Source organism: Anas acuta, chromosome 6, assembly GCF_963932015.1.
Source record: "Anas acuta chromosome 6, bAnaAcu1.1, whole genome shotgun sequence".
Classification (NCBI taxonomy): Eukaryota; Metazoa; Chordata; class Aves; order Anseriformes; family Anatidae; genus Anas; species Anas acuta.
In genome coordinates this window covers 14,190,942-14,211,095 of record NC_088984.1, presented here as the reverse complement: position 1 = coordinate 14,211,095, position 20,154 = coordinate 14,190,942, and the positions used below count along the sequence as shown (strand labels likewise).

At 38.7% G+C, this 20,154-nt stretch overlaps 1 protein-coding gene across 9 annotated transcripts in view; it reads left to right on the top strand.

Moving 5' to 3' along the window:
- CLASP1 (cytoplasmic linker associated protein 1) overlaps positions 1-20,154 on the top strand; it is a 149,345-nt gene that overhangs the window by 89,705 nt on the left and 39,486 nt on the right. For 5 of the 9 annotated variants that reach the window (XM_068687476.1, XM_068687472.1, XM_068687474.1 and 2 more), the window contains 7 exons: positions 4,952-5,055; positions 7,313-7,336; positions 8,284-8,528; positions 12,098-12,161; positions 13,558-13,721; positions 14,694-14,772; positions 15,526-15,669. In XM_068687476.1, the coding sequence (XP_068543577.1) occupies positions 4,952-5,055; positions 7,313-7,336; positions 8,284-8,528; positions 12,098-12,161; positions 13,558-13,721; positions 14,694-14,772; positions 15,526-15,669 (824 nt within the window). Of the gene's footprint in view, positions 1-944; positions 1,008-4,951; positions 5,056-7,312; positions 7,337-8,283; positions 8,529-12,097; positions 12,162-13,557; positions 13,722-14,693; positions 14,773-15,525; positions 15,670-20,154 lie in introns of all 9 variants that reach the window. The other 4 variants (XM_068687473.1, XM_068687478.1, XM_068687471.1 and 1 more) reach the window with 3 other exon arrangements.

Sequence of the window (20,154 nt, the reverse complement as noted above, 5' to 3'; positions counted from 1 at the left end):
GCTGAAATTCAGAAATGGCTGGGCTTCCCATTTGCCTTCATAAGTATCCCACCTTTATGCTGAATCCAAGAACTGAAAATCTCTCCAAAGGCATTTTGTGATTCATTGCTGCTGACAGTTGGGAATTGAAGTGGGAGCTGTGTTTGTCTTCAACTTTTGTGCTACTGCCTGTTCTGTTGCTGTTAACAGTTTGTTCACAAACGGGGTGATTCCAGATGCTCCCACGTGCGTGTTCTGATCAATATCTGTGTAGGCACATAGGCATATAATTAGAATAAAGAAACAATATGCAAAATTTGTTAAAGCAAGAGACCATCGGTAGTAGCAACAGCTACAGTATGAATGTTTACTTGAAGGAAAAAAAAAAAAAAGCCCAAACCAAAGCACCTAATGGGCAGTGGTTGAGTGGCCTCCCTGTATGACTCCTTGCACTCTTCCTACTTCTGTGGTTATTTGTTCTCTTTGTAAAAGTTGTTTTCTTGTGCACAGGCTCCAGTGTTTTGGAAAAATGCTGCAAGCACAATTTCTAATCATTTATCATGGCTTCACTGTGGGGTTTAGATCAGACAAATCTAAATCCTGCTCTGTGGTTATATGCTCCACGTTCTCATGGTGTCATCTTCCAGACCTGTGCTTCTGGAATGGGACTGATGCACACTGGTTTTCTTTGCTGAACTGCACCGGGTTTGGGACTGTTACAAATGAGTTTTGTCATGCATCGTGTTTATGGTCATGGGGGAGAGGGAGGAGAAGCTACAGACGGAGGTATCACTGTGGGGCTTGCACTATATCTGTTATGCATTCATATACAGCGTCATTTCCTTGTCGCTACGAGACACGTTTACTGGTAGTGGTCACTTGCATCCCCCTTGGATTGTGGCATTTTCTGTCTTGGGTTAAATGTATGTTAATCCTGTGGGTGTTGCCATTCCTTCTACTTGCAGCTTCTCGACGTCATTCCAGGTCCACTAGTGCTCTCTCCACTGCTGATTCTGTTGGGCAGTCAGGTGAACAAGCGCTAACTGCATGACTCTGCTTCTTATATGTAGTCTTGTTTTACACCATTTTAACATTTGCTGTCATGTGCATCAGCCAGCACTTGGCATGTGCTTCTCACCGCTGTGAGGCTTTTTGTTCTGTTCTGTTCAACGTGACTTTTTCTTTTGAATTTCTTTTATTGAATGTTTTTTAATTTTGTGTATTTTAGGAACGTTGTGAGCAGTGTTTAAACAAAGGGTGATCATCCAGGGCTTTCTCAATTCTCCTGTAAATTGGATCAGTTGTATAGCATGGGCTAAATCCTGAATGATGCAGAGTCCTTGCAATTTATGTTTATATTTCCTCTTGAGCAGTGTAGCAGTTCCCAGTGTTTAAGACTGGATCCCAATGGGTCTTAACCCATTTATTATGAAAATTTTCAGACTCCTGTCTCTGTTAATGGAAGTGCTTTGCAGGATCCTGTCCAAAATTCACAAAAGCAGCAAGAATTAAGCACCTGACGAGCTTTCAAAATGAACTTTGGAGCATAACACATGATCCATCCTCCACATAATACTGAAGACCTTATCCAAAGAGCATGGAAGCTGTGGGGAAAAATACTTCCATTAATTTCATGGGGCACTGCATCTGGAGATTGATGCATTGATATTATGAGAAAAATCTGCAGATTCCAGTTGCCTTGTTCCCCACCCCAGTGCTGGATTTGCAGTTGTGCAGTTCCTGAAGCTCCCTTGAAATCAGGGTATTTCACTAGAAGTCTTAAAGGTAAATTAATGAGGGCTGCTAGTTTGGGGTCAATAGAAACTTAACTGTGGGGACAAAGATGGTGTAGAAGATGAATGAGGGCTTCAGTGTTTGCTCGGATGCTAAAATTGCAAAAGGAATTAGTGACAGTAAAAGTTATTTAATTAACCCCCCTCGGGTAGGGAGTGAAAAATGTTCTGTTTCTCATAAGTGCAGTTAAATTGTTGTCAATTAACTAAAACTTTCAAAACATCTTTCAAAACATTTATCTTATCAGGTAACTGCAGAAATGATGCAAGCAGATTTGACTCTTGCATTTTTCAAAGCAGCAATTAGAATTTGTATTTAATAAAATAGCACTGAAGAGTAAAAAAAGACCCTCAATTCTGATACAGATATAAGCTTAAGCTTTTTTACATTCAACTTCCTATGATAATCACTTCATGCCTGGCTCCTGTGGTTTGGTATAAAGCATGATAACATTATATACAGTCATCTTCGGCCTAAAGTAGGCCCAAATTTCCCTAAAAGTGGCAAATTCAGGGGGGGGAAAAAATCGTGATTTTTCACCAAGTAACAAGCGTAATTAATCTAGCTAGGGAGACAAGCAAATGTGGTCAGAGCTCACACTGCCCAGCTTATTTCTTGACATTAAGATTGGGCTTGCCTATTCTGGTTATTCCTGGAGTCAAATGTGTCCCCATCCCTATGTTAGAGATATGCTGAGGTCCCTCCTAAGATCTAATTCCTGCATTCAGGTGTGGCAGCAGTGTGGGAGAACCCCAGGGTGACTTTGGGTGTTATGAATTTAAAGATCACTGAAAGATGTATAAAAAAAAAAAAAATCCTGATAGCTATGGGGTCAGATAAAAGTCAGCATGCCATATTATACTCACTCAATTTGATTAAACAGCTTCATTTTATTTTGTGCTGGGTATTTAAACTGATCTACAATTGAATTACTTTGTCATTCTGTTCTTCATTTAAAAACCAAAACAACAAAAAAACAAACTATCTTCCCTTTTCTAATGTAATGCTAAATTAACATGAAAACAAGTAACAATGGTATTATATGATGCTACATTACTTCAAAGCTATAAAGCCAAATTCTGATCTCAGAACGACTTGAGTAATGCCATCGAGTTGGGTTTAAACATAAAACTGAGTCCAGAACTTTGCAGCCCTCATACTATACCAGTTGTAATTTGCACTTAGGAAAATACTTGTCTTCTCTACATTGTTATAGTATTTATCTCTGTAGCAGTGACTTCAGCTTCAATCTGACTTAATGCATGGCCATGTTCTCTGTGCTTCCATTAAGAGTATACAGATCTTTCCATGTTAGGGATGAAGTGCTGTTTGAACTAAACATTGGAAACAATCTTCAATCCAAGTGCATTAAAAAAGGGGATAGTAATAACACACACAACTTTTATTTCTTTGTGAAATGTCATGATTTGGTTACTTTTTTGGCAGTAGTTTTAAGATGTTTGTTTTTGTTTTTGTTTTTTTTTCCCTCTTGTAATGTGTTTTGTAGAAAATGTGCTTTTGTTGTAAATCAGAAGTGTCTTGTCTGGTTGCATAGCTGGGAAACAGTAAGTTTTGCTAATGTTTCTGAAATACATGCTAATCTACATTTTTTTTTCTCCGTAAAATATTTTAGGTTTATCAAATCTTTCTTATTTTCCCCTCAGTAGCTTAATCCTTGCTCTGACATACTCAGGTACAGCTTTAAAGTTAGGATGGGAGACTGGCAAGCTTCAGTCTCAGATTTAACTGATGCAGGTCAGTATGAGCTGATTTCCCTAAGAGATCTCAGTGCAGTAGGCTTCTAAAGAGCCTTATCTTATCACAAAGCTTCATGCTTTGAAAATAAATACAGTGAGCTGCTGAATATAATGTTCATTCTTGTGGAAACCCAGAATTAGTTACGTATCTTAAGAAACAGTCGTTTTCCTTCATAAAATTAAATATAGATGAACTAATAAAAGACCTAAGAGACTTGATCCCTCTCTCTGTCTGCTTGATGACTGCATTCAGTGTGGGTCAGCTGAAGGTCTTGATTTGTTCACCTCTGAAATTGCTGGCAAAACTCTTATTGGCAGGGGATAGGGGTTAGGTGTGTCCCAGAAGGAGTGAGCAAAGATAGCCCCTGGTAGAAGCAAAAACTCTGCTGAAAACCATCTCTTTCTGGTTATAGACGAGCCAGGAATCCAGAAACAGTGCATCTCATCTCCTGTAATTTGCAAGTGCCACGCGGACAGAGCCTGCCCTGTGATCCTCAAGTCGCTGATTCTGCCATGTCCCTGCTAGTGATGGCTTTCTGAATTTGGCTTTTGCTCAAAGATACTCATTTCAGTAACATTTCTCTCAGACTCTGGGCAAATGATGAGTAAGCTAATTAATACTGGGAATGTAAATGGCACTTTGGACCCAATCCTGTTGCTTTGGATGCCATTGAGAGCTTTGCCATCAAATTCAAGGGGAGAAAGATGGTATTGTTTGATTAGGAAAAAAAATCAGTTTTGGTTTGTCATAAAACTTCAAAATTGTATTTCATTCCAATGTACATTTAAGCTGCTTCTCCAGAACAGTAATAAAACAAAAATTGGAGTCACTTCACAAATAATAAACCTTTTATTTTTATTCTGGGGGGCATAGGGTGATATTCTACTGGTTAATCAAGCCTTACAACATAAAATAGGCTAATCTGCTGCTGCTAATCTCTGTCCTTGCCTGAGAAAAAGCTGCAGGATGGATGAGTGCTCTGGTATTAACATGTCCTGACACCGGGCACGATTCTGTTTCTCTGAAGTTAATGAGAAGTCTTCTGTTCATTTCTCAGAGAGCCAGACTGGGACCTGCATGTCTGCCTCCAACATTAAAATAAAACTGAAACAACTTCTGTTAAAAGGAAACACAAAATAGATACCCTTCTTCCCAGCTTAAAAAAAAATAAAAAAGAAAAAAAGAAAAAGAAAAAAAAGACATGCCCCGAGGACCTGGAATTGTCTCTGGGACCCACCAAACAATAGTTTATTTCTTACTGTCATGGCAGACTCCGTAGAGTTGTGGATAAAAGAGTCTTTAATGAAAAAGCACTGAGAGTTCCCAGAGCCTTTGGGGAGTGCTGCTCAGACACCTGATTAGGATTCCAAGTGAATGTGAATTCATTTAACAGTCCCTTTCAATGTTGTCTTTTGTGCAGACCGGTTTGGACTCGGACAGCCAGGCAGGATGCCTGCTTCTGTGAATGCCATGCGAGTCCTGAGCACAAGCACAGATCTGGAGGCTGCTGTGGCTGATGCACTGGTAAGAGGAAAAATACAAAATGCTTCCGACACCGGAAAGTGGCTTAAAGTTACCTGTACGTACGTTCTCCTCTTTCTAAGTAGCTTTGTTCTGAATGTGCCAGTGTCTGATGCTGTAGAGTTAGTTACCTTGTGTTGTGTCGTGTTTGGGTATATTGGCAGCAGCATTCGTTTCCTCGTTCCACCTCAGTTCTCCACAGTTAACAAACAGACTGACGAGGCTCAATGCTGGAGCTGCGGGATGGGTTGAGTCAGCTGTTTGGCTTTAACTTTGCTGTCGGAAGACGTATGCAGCAACATAGGAGTGCTCAGCGCCTGTGGTGAAGGGATTTGCATTAATGTCATTAACCGCATGAGGATTTTGTCTGGAAAACGCAGTGTTCTCTTCTAGTGTCGATTCTGGATTCAGTTTCAAGAAGAGTTGAGAGCTCTGCCACTTCCTGCTCTGTTACTTGCACCTGGCTCATAGCTTGGCTTGTCTGTAACTGGTACCATCTCATGCAGTTAAACTGAAGTGTGTTTGTGTAGTGTGCTGCCAGTGGTTCTAAACATTTGGTGATTTATTACCATTTTTTAACTTTTATTGTCCTGTATAATCTTATTGTAGTATAAAATCTCTTGGGCAGAACCCAGAAAATGTATTCTGCTCTTCCAAAGATGGGTGTTATCACAAGCCTTTGCATTTGTCTTGGGGGAAAGAGAATGTATAGAGGCAGGCGCAATTATTCTACAGGATTGTCCGGGTACCAGTGTACCTTGGGTCTTCCTCAGCTCTACACCTGAGCTGAGGGAAGTATTTCCTGGTGTATCCAAGGCAGATACCTCAAATCTTCCCTCAAGAAAAAAAAACATTGCCCCATAGTTTGTGAAAGATGCTCTTTTTTCTCCATTTTCTAGTTTACTTTCTCTAATGATGGCTAACATCATTTGCCTTTTTGTATTTGATTGTCAACCAGCTCACGTTGCTTCCTTTTCTAGAGTATTATTAGAGTACTCAGACAAGTGTCTTTAAAAATAAATAAATCTCCTTCCATAAGAATAAAACAGTGCTTGTGAATCATGCAGAGTTAGGACAGCATATCATAGATGGTTCTGTTACTTCTAGGGGGTTAAATTGTTAGCTGGGCATTTTCATTACCAAATTCAGCAGCTTGTGAGTCAGTTTCTGCTCTCAGCACCTCAAATTTGCCACTGTAGTTTTTCAGAGCATAATTAAAGAGTTAAACATTTAGAAGGAAAAGCTTTGAGTCTAGCTGGACAGTAAGTAGTTCTGTTACCTTGGCTGATAAGTCTGAATTGGTGTGATCTTAGGGGATGTGATACGATCTTATTTACCCCTTCTTTCCCACCACCCCAATTTGTTCTTCCTTAGTTGTCTTCTCTCAACAGGCAATTTACAGAGCTGTTTTTGGGCTCCTTTAGAGAGAATAGTGTGGTGCCAGCTTTTACCCAGGAGCCTTGTTCTCAGACAAGTATTATTTTTCCTCCAGTAGGAAGTGAAAAGAACTTCTCCAGAGATGGCCTTGGCCAAATACTCAAGTTTAAACAAAGCACACAGCAGGTCGATCTATGACCTCTGCTCCATGCATTACAGTTCTCATTGGATCCACTGCTTCTGTTCAAGAGCTGGACTTGGCCTAAAAGCACACTGTCTATACTGTGAATCAGTGCTCAGATCTGTCAGAAAAGCTCAAAGGGTGATGGAAATTTCGGCGTTAAGGTCTTTAAGTCACTGGTGCCAGCCAGGTTGTCTTTAAAAGAGCTAAGCTTCAAAAAAAGTGCAGTGTAAGAACTGTGGGTTGAAAGAGAATCTGGTTAAGTGAAGTTGATTAAATGTGCTGTATTGTAGATAGTGGTTCCTTGACATCAGAATTTCTTTAAGATTCTAAAATCTAAAGCTAGCGATAACGTGTAGGGAAATAAATCACTCCCCAAAACTGGTATCTTTCAGGAGCAACGTTTCTGAAAAGCAGGCAGAGAGGTGCTGTGTTTAGATCTGCCATCTGAAACTTATTAACAGATAATTTCACTTCCAAGCTCTCTAATAGAAACTGTAGGATGTATGTGTTAGTGCAGCAGATAGGAAATAATGCCAGGCGTTATTATACCCACTTTTATTTTGCGTAAACTGTGTTTTTTTTAATTTGCTAAGACACATTTGCTATACATTTTTGTTGCAAAAACAAAAACCCTACATAAGCTTCTGACATAATTCTCTATGCTTTTTCCCACCCTTCAATATTTTCCTGCCTCTACAGCTGTTAGGAGACTCCAGGAGCAAGGTACTAGTGCTTTCTTGACTTTTTATTTCTACTTTCAAACTTTCCCCAGCCTGTTGCTAACACCCATGATACTGCACTTGAGTTAATTTCTACGCTTCATTCCTGCAGTCCTAGTGGAAGCAAAACTCTGCTGGCTTCACAAGTCTGAGAACTGCAGGACTGGACACTGGAAGGAATTCTGTAGCAAACACTGTAGAATATAGGCAATCTTCTCTGATACATGGTTGTATCAATCCTGTTCTGTCAAGGTTCACTTAAGAGTTTACTTTGTAGTATACAATTTGTTTTGCTATCAAAATTACTGTAACGTCCATTCTGTAAGTACTGAGGTTGTTCAAGATGTTACCTAAGGGAATCAGGTCCCCTTATGCCATGTCTATGGAAATGAGTGGGATTTGATTACTCAACTCCCTTAGGAACCTCTGTTTAAAAAACAAACAAACAAACAAAAAAAACAATCTTGCCCAAACTAACAGAGAATTGTGATGGCCTGTATCCCAGTGCATTTCTAGAGTCACTTCATTATCAATATCAAAGTGACTGTGCATGCCAGCACAGATTCCTTCAGCTTTTTCTTCCTTATCTTTTTTCTTGAAATAGAGATTGTATGGTCACATTCTGTAACAATGAAACTGACCTTTATTTACAATTAAACAACGTGTTTCATTACTTGTAGCTAATTCCGCTGGGTATAAGTATCTTGTGCTGGGGAAGGCAGTCCTTGCTCCCCCATTCATTTTAATATTCTCACTGAAATCACTGGGATCTGTCTTGCTCTACTGAGAGAGGTAAGCAGGCAGTGCTCGGTGACATCTATCTATATACATGTATGCCACTGTAACAATAGCATTAATCTTCCTTTGTTAGTGGTTATAGATAGAACACTTTTCATCGGGAATTGGTGTAATTATATATAATTTACTTACACTGAGTTTCCCCTCTTCCAGAAAAAGCCTGTGAGAAGAAGATATGAACCCTATGGGATGTACTCAGACGATGACGCTAACAGTGATGCATCAAGTGCTTGCTCCGAGCGCTCCTATGGTTCCAGGAACGGGGGCATTCCGCACTACCTGCGGCAGACTGAAGATGTGGCTGAGGTCCTGAACCACTGTGCCAGCTCCAACTGGTCTGAAAGGAAGGAGGGGCTCATAGGTCTTCAGAACTTACTGAAAAGCCAGCGGACGCTGAGGTGACCTTCGTAGCTTTGTATTGTCTGTCATTCAAGGGAGATGGCTATAGCCAGAAGTCAGTATATGTACTTGCCTCGTGTAGACATAGCACCTTTAACAGCTGTGAAAGCTGTCTCCACAGTGTGGGAGTTAATTACTTTCAGAAAGAATTTAGCTGTCATCACTACTGCTTGTGTGAAATTTGTAGTAGTAATGTAGATGGGACTCAGGCATATGGTTTTCTATGCTTCTGCCTTCTGCCTCCTGTTTGTTGCGGCACAGTGAGATTTCCCACAATGATGGCAATGTAAATTTACTCCAAGGGTGGTACTATTTTTACATTAGACCATTTGAATCTTCAGTAAATTTTCTTTCCCAGCAGCTTAGTTGGTGAAGCAAACACTTCATTATTCTAAAAACCACTCAGGGTGTGTGTATTTCAAAGATGAGATCAAATGATGTTCTCAGTGTGTTGGGTGTTCTTTGGCTCTTTATGAGGGCTGAGTTAGGCATAATTATTTGTGACTCTTTGTGAGCACATCAGGTTTAATTATTTGTAACTCTTGAAAAATCTTATATCAGAAGCTTGAGTCTCCTGCAAATGGTGTAATTTACAATGTAGAGGGAAGTTTCTTACGGCAATGAAGTAGGTGTACCAACTCTGAAACTGTAGTAGGAGAGAGAGACATTTGACCTTGTAGAAAGCCAAATAAACCCTTCAAAAACCTTTGGCACATCACCCATTAAAACAGATCTTAGAATTACGCAGTAGTCATAGGGAAACTTCACACAGCCGTGTCATGCTAGCTATAGACAGTAAGTCACATCAACTAACTGGCTTTCATGCTACAGACTTTTTACTCTTAAGTTTATGCTGAAAGAATTTGGAAACAAGTTGCTTCTTTTGGCTCCCTTGAAGATAGCATTCACAAATAGCTCTGACACTTTAATTTTTGTTATGAATATTATAAACTTAATATGTTTTTTATATAAAACTTAAATGATGACCAAGTTTATAAATGATTGTCGAATAGCTTAGTGCCTACCTTCTTAGATTTGTGCAATTGTTTCAATTTTAAAAGGTCTTCACAGTAGCTGAAAATATTTTACAGCCTTTGTTAACAGGCTGAATAAAAATGCACTGAGAGCTAGTATAGAAAGGTTATTCTCCTGCCATCATAAATACATTCTAGCACTTCACATGATGTGATGCAGTCTGTAAGTGGGAAGCACTTCAGGTTTTTAATATGGTAGTTAGAATTCTTAGGTCAGAGATGCCTTTTGATGTGGTCTGTTTATGAGTATTTTAAAAAATACTTCCTACATGAATGCTGTCTTTTTTCTTTTTACTTTGTTTTTAACGAGCTGTCTGAAAAAACTGTGGCACCTCATATACTTGCATGAAAAAGTTGGGTGAGATTCTTTTTTTTTGCCACAGAAGTGCAAGAGAATAACCAAAGCTTTGTATGTGTTGGGTGATAATTCCGAGGCAGGAAATGCTGAGAAGATTGGGCGATGGACTGTTTATCCACATTAGTAATTCTTAGCAGAAATGCCAATAGAACTGAACTGTTGTTTTCATTTGTGCTGGTTGCAGTGTTTGAACTGTGCTGCTGTCACTAGTCCCTTAAGCTAGCAAGTTTTCTTGGCATCAATCCTGAATAGTTATAAACCTTTCCCAGAAACTACACCCTGCAGAGTTATTTTTTTTTGAAAATTTGATACTGTTTTTAGTTCTTTATATTTCCTTTCAGTTTGCTTTTGTTCTGCTTACACCTTGGCTCAGGGTTGTTTTGGTGTCTGTACTAATGATCAGATTGCTTCATCGTGTTCTCACGGCATCATGGAGAACATCACCAAGGTCATTAGTCCAAGTGGCAAGTCTGTCTGTCTTTAATTAAACCTGGTATCGTCTGTTGTGGTATAACAAATTTAACATAAAGCAGTGATGTGGCTAGGTTTTCTTTAGTACTCGGATCTGAAGGATCCTGTGTTAGCAGTGAATTATATATCCAGAAAGATGAGCTTGCAAAGCACACACCTATCCTCATTGCTTCATACGGCTTCGTGTGGCCTAGTTCTCTGAGGGTTCCCCAGCCAGGCCTTCCGAACAACACAAGGCCAACAAGTCCCTTAAGGAAATGTTCTTCCACTGCTTGTTTTAGTTTAGCGCTTGCTTTGTCACCTCAGCAAGATTTTGTAGGACAGATGCTTACACATGCGGTCTTCATATAACCCTTGTCCCCAAAGAAATTTCATTAAAGTAATAAATAGTTCATTCTGAGAGCAGCAGTCTGCATGAAGACAGCATGGCAGGGCAGTCTCATCCTGAATGAAGCTGACAGCTTGCTTTGGCATAGTTATGAGGACTTTTTCTTTCTTTACATCAAGCTCTTGGGCAGACCATTGTCTGTGTGCCATTTTTAAATTTGATTAGACTTTCACACAAAAATCGATTTGAAAAATATATTGCTATGCTGTAAAGTGCTATCATAGTTTACAGTAACAACTTATTACTATAAACAAGCTAACATGAAACAGTTATAAACTATTCACATTCTGGCTATATATATCTGAAAATATATAGGTGAAATGTAAATTAACATCTTTCTGGAAGGAAGGAATATGTAATCACAATCTAAGCAGCTCTCTGAGCAATCAGTGTGCATTTCAGTAGTTACTCTGTTTCACAGTAGTTGCGAAAAATACCTAATCACATCCATAGTACGCAGGAAAAGTTACCTAATTGCTCTGTTTTCATTTGGACAGTAAACAAGCAAAATTTTGACATTGTTTGGCAGTTTGCATTGCAGCAAGAGTAGGACTTGTGTTTTTCAATACATTGCTAGTAAGAGCTGTGGCAGCAGTTTTGCATTTGACTCAAGCATGGTATCTTACAAATAGACCACTCTTTACTAATTGTATAAAAAGAGTATTACTGAGCACCTAATCTCCTACTAATAGTAAAGTAAGTTTAATGATCTTCTGATTTAGTAGGTTGCCTACTTGATAGATTGTCTTTGATTTCTATATATTTGTCTGCTCTCAGTCTCTGGAGTCAATTCTGTTAATACAATGCAATTCTAGACTGATTTCATTGAAGCTACTGAGAATTACCAAAATATATATGATTAGTATATACCCAAATAGCATGGAAGTTCTGGTTTCACTTGAAAAATTGAAATACCTGACAGAAAGGAAGCCTGACAAACCTGTTCCTAAGCTGCAAAAGCACAGTTTTTCTGTGCATTAGCAACCTTGATATATGCAGAAAGAAAATGTCTCCCAAGTACTCTCTTTTCAAGTTGTCTTCTGCAATACAGACTATAGAAGAAAATGGAAGCGACAGAAAATAAAGTGCCTGGCTTCATGAGTTTAAAACATGTTTATTGCATTTCTTGTCATAACCCTGGTGATCACAGCAGGTGGAATGCCAGTTAAGGCTTCACCTAGATAGAGGGTTTTTAGAAGTGTGACTTAAGTAATGTGTAAACAAACAGAATTAGATATTTCAGCTGTTACTATTTATTAGCTATTTTTGGTAACTAGAGCTTTATCATTAATATTATTTTCTTATTATTTATTTTAGCCGAGTTGAGTTAAAAAGGCTATGTGAAATATTTACTCGCATGTTTGCTGACCCTCACAGCAAGGTAAGATCACAAAGGCTGGCTCATTCTCTTGACTTAGCATGTGTCTATGTTTTACATTGTTCCAAGATGAATATTCTTTATTTCTACCCCTGCCATCTGCTGGGGAAAACTGGCATTTATAAATTTGAGTTTTTTTCTGTTTTACTCTGAAGGCAAGTGTCTCGATCTGTCTCCTCTTGCTAAGAACATCTTACTCCGTGCTCCCCAAAAAAACTTAATGCCTTTCGGGTGTCGCTCCTTAAGTGAGAGGTTCAGTTTTATCTGTATTTCTCTAGGGATTTTCTTGGTGGTATGCAATAGAGTGAGGTCTAAAAGGTAATAAACCATAGTTAAACATCTTGTCCTCTGGGGTTTGTATACACCTGCGAGCAGTATGGATTCTCATCAAGATGTTGTTTTGGATTTGTTTTATTTATTTTAAAACAACAGCAATATGCACACTTTGCCTTCTTTCTAACATTGTCCTTTGAAGTTGAAGGCTTTGCCTGGAATTTACAGGCATTTTTTAGAAAGAAGCAGGTTAGAGAATGGAGAAGGTGGGCCCATAGCCTTGTTCAGACCCGTAGTTATTTGTTTGCAAAATACTTCCCATTTATAGATAAGGTGGTGGTTTATTACACATTTGACCAACATATGTGCTATGTGACAGCAATCTCTCATCTTCACTGCCTTTATAGAATTACTGCTGCAAATACATTAGTTTTAAGTGTAAATATCAGCCACTAAATTTCTTCAGTATAACTGAAGTCAGAGTTTAGTCCTTTGCTGTAAATTCAGGGTTCATTTCTGCCCACTATGCTTTCTGAACTCTGTATTTGAGGTGACATATGTGGAACGGGTGTCTTGCAAGTCAGAACAAACTGGGAAGTGGGAAAGGACTTGGTAAAGAATGGAGAAGGGTATACAATTGTACAAAGCCCCCAAGTTCTCCCAACTTGTTGACTTTAAAGGCATTACTTTTCATGAGAGGAAAGTAGATCTGATCCAAGGTATATAATGTTTTAAATAACTCTGAGAAGGTATTTTGTATTAAGAAAATGTGAACTCTCGATGAATGCATCTTTTATGTTGACAAATTGCATCTGAACAATCGTGTTTGATCACTGCGTGCTAACGAGTGGTTTGTTTTGTTGCATGGCCTGCTTTGCCGTGGAATTCACAACAGAGAGTAAGTGTATTCTACCCTCTTTCTTCATTTGTTTCATGTGGTATTTTAATACAGCACATTCTAGATGTGTATTGTCTCTTTTTTCAGAAAAATGTAGTCACTAAAATCATTCATTCATGAAACTGTCTATAACAATCATTCTGCAACTCGTATTTGAAATCCCTCTCCTTTGATTATTTTCTATTTGAAGCACAGCCTTCCTTTTTGTGACAGTTGTTTTGTTCATAGGTCTTCAGCATGTTTCTGGAAACCCTGGTTGATTTCATCATCATTCATAAAGATGACTTGCAGGATTGGCTTTTTGTTCTCCTGACACAGCTGCTAAAGAAAATGGGAGCAGATTTGCTGGGGTCTGTGCAGGCAAAAGTGCAAAAAGCTCTGGATGTTACCAGGTAGAGTACTCAGATGGCAAACACTGTGTAGCTTTTTACAGGGTGATAGAAGGGCATCTGATGAACATTTTAGAAAGCCATAGAGCCATATATTTTGAGGCCTCAATCCTAGGGAACACCAGTATAAATGAGAACAAAATTATGTCGCAATATTTAAAGCATTGAATTAAAAAGGCCTTTGTTTTTGATAGATAACTGTAAAGCATAACACTTAAAGTGCGCAACTGATCGCATTTGTTAGTCTGTGGGTGGGTTTTTTTGGATATGTGTTTGGATATCAGTTTTCTTTTTGATTGAAAATAATTGTTTGCAGTGTTCACAATATGAACAGTGCTTTAACACAAAGTACAGAGCATCTTACGTGTGTTCAAACAATAATGTTAATGCCAGGGTAAGACCTTGAAAGCTACTGCTTTTTGCACACCAGTTAGTTCTGTTGTCTATGCCCTCTTCTAAGGATGTCTGGCACAGGACGTAGTTACAAGTAAGTTCAGCTTGTCCAGGAAAAGAGATAATAAATGAATAAGTAGTAGTAGGAAGAGAGTATACTAGTAGGAATAGTTAGTTATCCAGAAGGAAACAGGATAGAGAAGAAAAAAGGAAGAAGAGAGAAATCAAAAACAGGTAGGAGCTCTGAGGGAAAGAGAAACCAGTCTGCTGCTAGAGATAAGGGAAGAAAGCACAGCCTGAAATGAAGAGGGGATAGGCAGGTGTGCCAAAAACAGGATTAAGTGTACAGAAGTCAGTTAGAGTAACAGCATATAAAGGTATTGATTTAGCAGTGTTTTGTCAGTATTAAAAGAGTAATCAGGTGACCCTTAAACTTGAGTTTCTCTGAATAGTAGGTGGTAAACTTAAGAAGAAAAGCATGATAGGTGCTGAACTCTGTTATGTAAGTTTTTATGTATTGAGTTAATTTAGCCCTGGAAGCATGTGTAGCATTACATTTTTGCCTTTGTTTTCTTTGGACAGGGATTCTTTTCCATTTGATCAACAATTTAACATTTTGATGAGGTTTATTGTGGATCAGACCCAAACACCAAACCTCAAGGTCAGTATCAGGCCTTTTTGCTGAAGCATAAACGTGGTTATTTTTGTATGCCATGGCAGGTATAATTAAAGTGGAAGAAACCTGTCCCTGCAGGACAGCAGGGACCAGGCTCAGTCTGGACAGCTAGAGAGCTGAGATCCTAAGCACACCTTAACAAGTGTTTGTTGCACAGAACATGCATAATGCATGTAGGGTTTGGGGAAGAAACAGAGCTTTCTGTTACTGAATCTTCTTAACGGGATATTGTTGTGCAGATTGTTTTTCAGGAGGTTGCTGTTCCAAGGCTATAGGTACACTGTAAATTCTAGAAAAGATACTTAATTGTTTCAGAGACAGGAATATATACAGGATGTCAAATGACTAGTGCTCTTTCTCCCATGTCCCAAAGTTTAAATCTTTTGAGGCTCCAGCCTCATGAGAAGCACCTGGAACAGTAACCATGGGCATGAGGCACCTTGCAGAACTTTAAAATATTCAATACAAGTGGAAACAGCGTGGTGATTTGCTTACACAAATGCACAAAAGGACATATTTCAAGCCAGTTCTGATATGCCATTTCAGACTCACTACACAAAACTTTTCCTGGGTAGAAAGTTGCTTTTGGTTTTGAAATGTGACATGGAGACATGGCACAGGGATTTCTTTTCCCAAGTAAGACATGAGTCTTGTCAATCTAGAGCAATGTCTGTTCATTACAGGATAATCCTATTTTTGCCAGCTCATGGGATTAACAAATACATCTTCACTTCTCAGGTGAAAGTTGCTATCCTGAAGTATATTGAGTCCTTAGCAAGACAGATGGATCCAACAGACTTTGTGAACTCCAGTGAGACAAGACTTGCTGTATCTAGAATTATAACTTGGACAACAGAACCAAAGAGCTCAGATGTGAGAAAGGTAAGTCAGAATGTCAGTATTGGCAGTAGTTATTCTTTCTAAAAGGAGAAAGAGATTAAAAAAAAAAAGTCATAAAGGTAGTGGTTTGAGTCGTACATACCTTGCCTTCCAAACTGAATTGCCTATTCAGTAAAGACACATTCCTGAAGCATCTCTTCATAAATATTTTTTCTAGTTAGGTACTCAGCTGTCTTAACTATTACCACACAAAGGGGTCACAGTTTAAAAATCTGCTTTTTATTGAACAGTCTGGAAATATCTATAGATTTTTGTTTATTTAGGTGCTTTGTAGACTGAAATGAAACCTAGCACAACTTCTGCATTGCAATATTGTTAAAAGAAACTAAACAAATCAGTAAGCTGCCAAGGGTTCTCAACTCTTTTCTTTTAAAAACTGTTTATCTCAACCTGGAAAAAATTGGCACATTTAGGTCAGTCCTAGATAATACAGTTAACGTGTTCTTTTTTTTTCCTTGCTGTAGATGTGAGTGCCAGGTAAGCTAAAATGGAGCACGTAGTGATACTCATCTCTCCCAAGAGAAAAATGAGACTTTGTCTGATGTATCTGGCATCTGTAGCAACTTAAAATTACCTCCAATTCCCCCCAGCTAATAATAAATAAATCAGAAAAAGTCATATCAGAATATACAGATTGTGTGAAAATGTTATGGTCTACATACACTTAGAATTGAATTAATACTAGAATAGCATATTAGTATTTTATAAGTTTAGAAATAAAATTATTTTGATTATTTGATTCTGATGAATTGATGATTGGGTATCAAAGACACCACACCTGATTATTCAATATATGTGAATATATATGAATTGAAGATATAGAATATTCAATATTCATTATCTGATAGCTGGCAAGACTTCAAAGAAGCTTTTTGCGTGCACGCTTTTTGCTTTCTGGCATACATTTGGTTACATCTAGAGAAAAATGTCTCATCTAATTTTTAGAAGACTTTCTCCAGGGCTTATTTGCACTAGCATGACTGCAATTTATTTTTACAAGGTAGTCTCAGAGAGTCCTTAAAGGGTGACTTAACTCCTAGAATTAAATCTGTAACGTGCATTTTCCTTTTGATATTTTCATATACAAAGTCAGAAAGAATTAAATAACAAAAGAGCAGTTTCTTCCCTTTTACAGTTCAAGTAAACCCCTAGCAGTTTACTCTGCTAGTGGCAGGCAAGAGGGAGTTGTAAATTAATTTAACTAGAATAATACATTGAAAAGCAAATAGCAAAACTTCCGCATGTTTCTCGGCAGAAGAAATATTCCACCATTAGAGGTCATCATTGCTGCATGCAAAGTTGAGTGAACGGTATCTCTGCAGCAGCTGAAAATTTGGCTGTTAGCTGTGAAGTTATGGTGTGGGAAGTGTGTGTTCACAGCGCAGTGTCTGTCTGTCTCAAAGACTTGCAGAACTCTGATAAAAACTTCCAGCCAGCTCCACCTGAGCAGTACCTGGGGAGGGCTTTGGGGGCTGATAAGAGATTACTGAATCCAAATTTTCTTTATTAAGTCTGCATGTGACTTGGATTTGCCTCTGATGCCTGTAGCTTTCAAATTAATTGTGCAGTTAGGCTAATTTAGGATACTAAAAATGAATGCCCAGGTGATCTCTATTTCATCATACAGTTGCTGTACTATGATTTTATTAAGAGCATAGTACAAACTAAGGGCTTTAGAAGAAACACTGCTACAAAGGATTTATAAGCAATCCTTGTCCATAATCTCCGTCAGGACTATAGTTAACAGACTAATAAATTCATTATGCAGTAACGAACAGGATTATAAGGGCTAACCCAGACAGGTGAAATGTTCTGAAGAACACAATTAAAATTGTCCTTTTTGGAGGCTACAACCTGGAAAAAAAGTACTGCTTTTTATATCAAGAAGATTTATTGTCCTGGAAGGGATTTCTGCAGATAACCTTCAAGGTCTGAGGTTCTCTAAGTGCAGAGCAGGCCATGCGATTAAAAACATTGTCATAGCCTAAACATGGGTAGAAGGAGAACCAATTAAGACTACAAAGTTTCAGGTACTACAGGAGGCTTGTAACAACTATAAAATATTTTTTCAATAGAATCCGGATTTGAGATAATCCGTGCAATTGACTCAGCTCCTATAAAGACAGGAGCCAACTTTATTTTGGGTACTGAGCAGTCTTGGCTGTCATAGTCTAGTCCTTGTATACCACTGCAGCTGATGATAGAGCAGCAATGCCGGTGCTCAGCTACTTGTGAAGGCAGCAGCTCTTCCTACAGGAAACTTAGTCACACAGGCACTGTGGTTCTTCCTTAGACTGAAATTACTGAATGCTATCTTAATGCAAGTAGCATTTGGGTGTGTGGTGGCCATACTACCCTGTCTGGATTTTGCCTTAGTAGAGAAGGTAAAATAAGCTTGCTCGTGCTAGTAGCAAAATATATAAAAGATTGCTGTCAATTAATATGTAAAGCGTGTGGCTATTGTGTGCACGTGGCAATTTGTCATGCAGGTTTTATCCCATGGTAGCAATCAATGAATCTGTTCAAGAAATGGGTTATATTATCAGCCAATAGTAGGATTATCCTTCTACTAGTGATATCAGCGTCTGTCACTGTTTTGTATGTGATGGTCATGGAGATCCCAGCCCTCCGTAGCGTTATGATGCTGGAGAAAAAGAGAACAAAAAGTGGCATCTAGTCCAAAGACCTTTTTCAAACTGAACAAAACTTAGTCAAAGGAAATGCTGTTGTGCATAAAGTGCTTTACGTTCTCATATTAAATAATATCTATCTAGCTCAATGTAAACTCTGTTACCAAAAAAAAAAAAAAGTACTCTGAACATAGAGTACTGAGTACTGATTCCCTCTCAGGGTAGAAACCGTTTAAGCTGTTGAAAATAGCAGTGAATTATGTATGGTCAAAATTATTGTCAGGCGTTAAAGTTGTAAATAAGGTGATCTGCAGTGTGTCAGAGGTAAATATTTGTCTTGTTTTAAATATTGTTAATACTTCTGGGTGTTTACCATGCGTTTAAGTTAAGGTTCACTTCCTGCAAACAGTAGTAGAAGAAAGGTGAAAGACATTTGTCCTTTATGCTGAACAAAAGCTATTAGGTAGAAACAGATTGTGCTGCATTGCACAGCAAACTAAGATGGGGTTCAAATGTTGCCCTCGGATGCAGTGAGAGCACCTGTTGGTGATTTGTACACATGCAGCTGAATCCTGCTTTTTCCCTGAGCAGAACATGGCATCGGGCAGGGCATAGATCTATGTGACACTAAATACTAGTGTCTAAACGTGTCTGAATTTTTTTTCCTCTCTATTGACAGGGTGTAAATTATGTTGACTTTTTGTTTAAAAATATATAATAATATATAATGTATAATACACACACACACACACACATATATATATGATTTCGTGAAATCATTCTACAAAAGCCAGTTAACTACCACACAGAAAAATAGCACAAAATGGTAACCCAGTTAATGACTGGTCTGAGGACATGGTCATGGTCAGTGACTGCACCGTGCTATCACTGATTCTGCTAGCAAAGTTATTTTGCAATCCTTATAAATGTAAAATTCTTACTGAATTTGGATTACAGGATTGGGTTCTGTGTGAGAAAATACTTTGATTTTGGAAAGGGGGCATCAATTTAGGAGTGGAAATCAGAATGAGGGCTTCTAATTTGACTCAGGCCAAAGCCTAAGGAAGCCTCGTGTCCAGGGCTTGGGTGAATGGAAGTTTTTATTAAACACGAGCACTCAGTGTCGCAGACGGGTGGGGTGTCTGTGAGGACGTGCAGGATCTTGGTGTTTGGACTTGGCACAGGTTGAAGGGGTTCAAGGCCTCCCAAGGTGAAGGGCCAGTGCCACTGCCCACTGTCCTGCCAATCAGCTTGCCCTTAATAAATGACAAGATCGCTTTTGCATGATTGTGATTTGGGCTTCGAATCAAAGGGAAGAAGAAATTGTCCTTTGTGCCAGGTATCCTGCCTCGCTTCTCTGTTGATGAAACATTCATATGGTAGTTTTATTTTACAAGCCTGATTTTATTTTTACACATTATGGGCAGCCTCGTGTCATGTGCACATCGTGTTCTGACTTCCACTTACGTAACTGGGGAAACTTTTTTTTTCCCCCAACCGTCACCCTTATAACTGGGTTTGGCTGAGCTGCCCTTGAGTACAGACAGTGCATGGGACTAGGTAAGAAACTAGACGTGTCGTAGTGAATCAAAAAGCTCAGTAGAGTGCTTATATTACTTGGATTTTCATGAAGATCAAGTCCCCCTCAGACCAAGGGGTAGTAGGGCAGTCCTTGGATTGTCACTTAGCTTGCAGGTGAAGTCTGGAGATGTGCAAAGAAAATGTGTTTGGGACCAATTTTTTTAATAACTGATTAGTCAAGAATCTGAGTTAGTCTAGAAGATGAGGAAGATTTCAAAGAAAGCCGCAGCAACAAATTCTTCATATGCTCAAACAA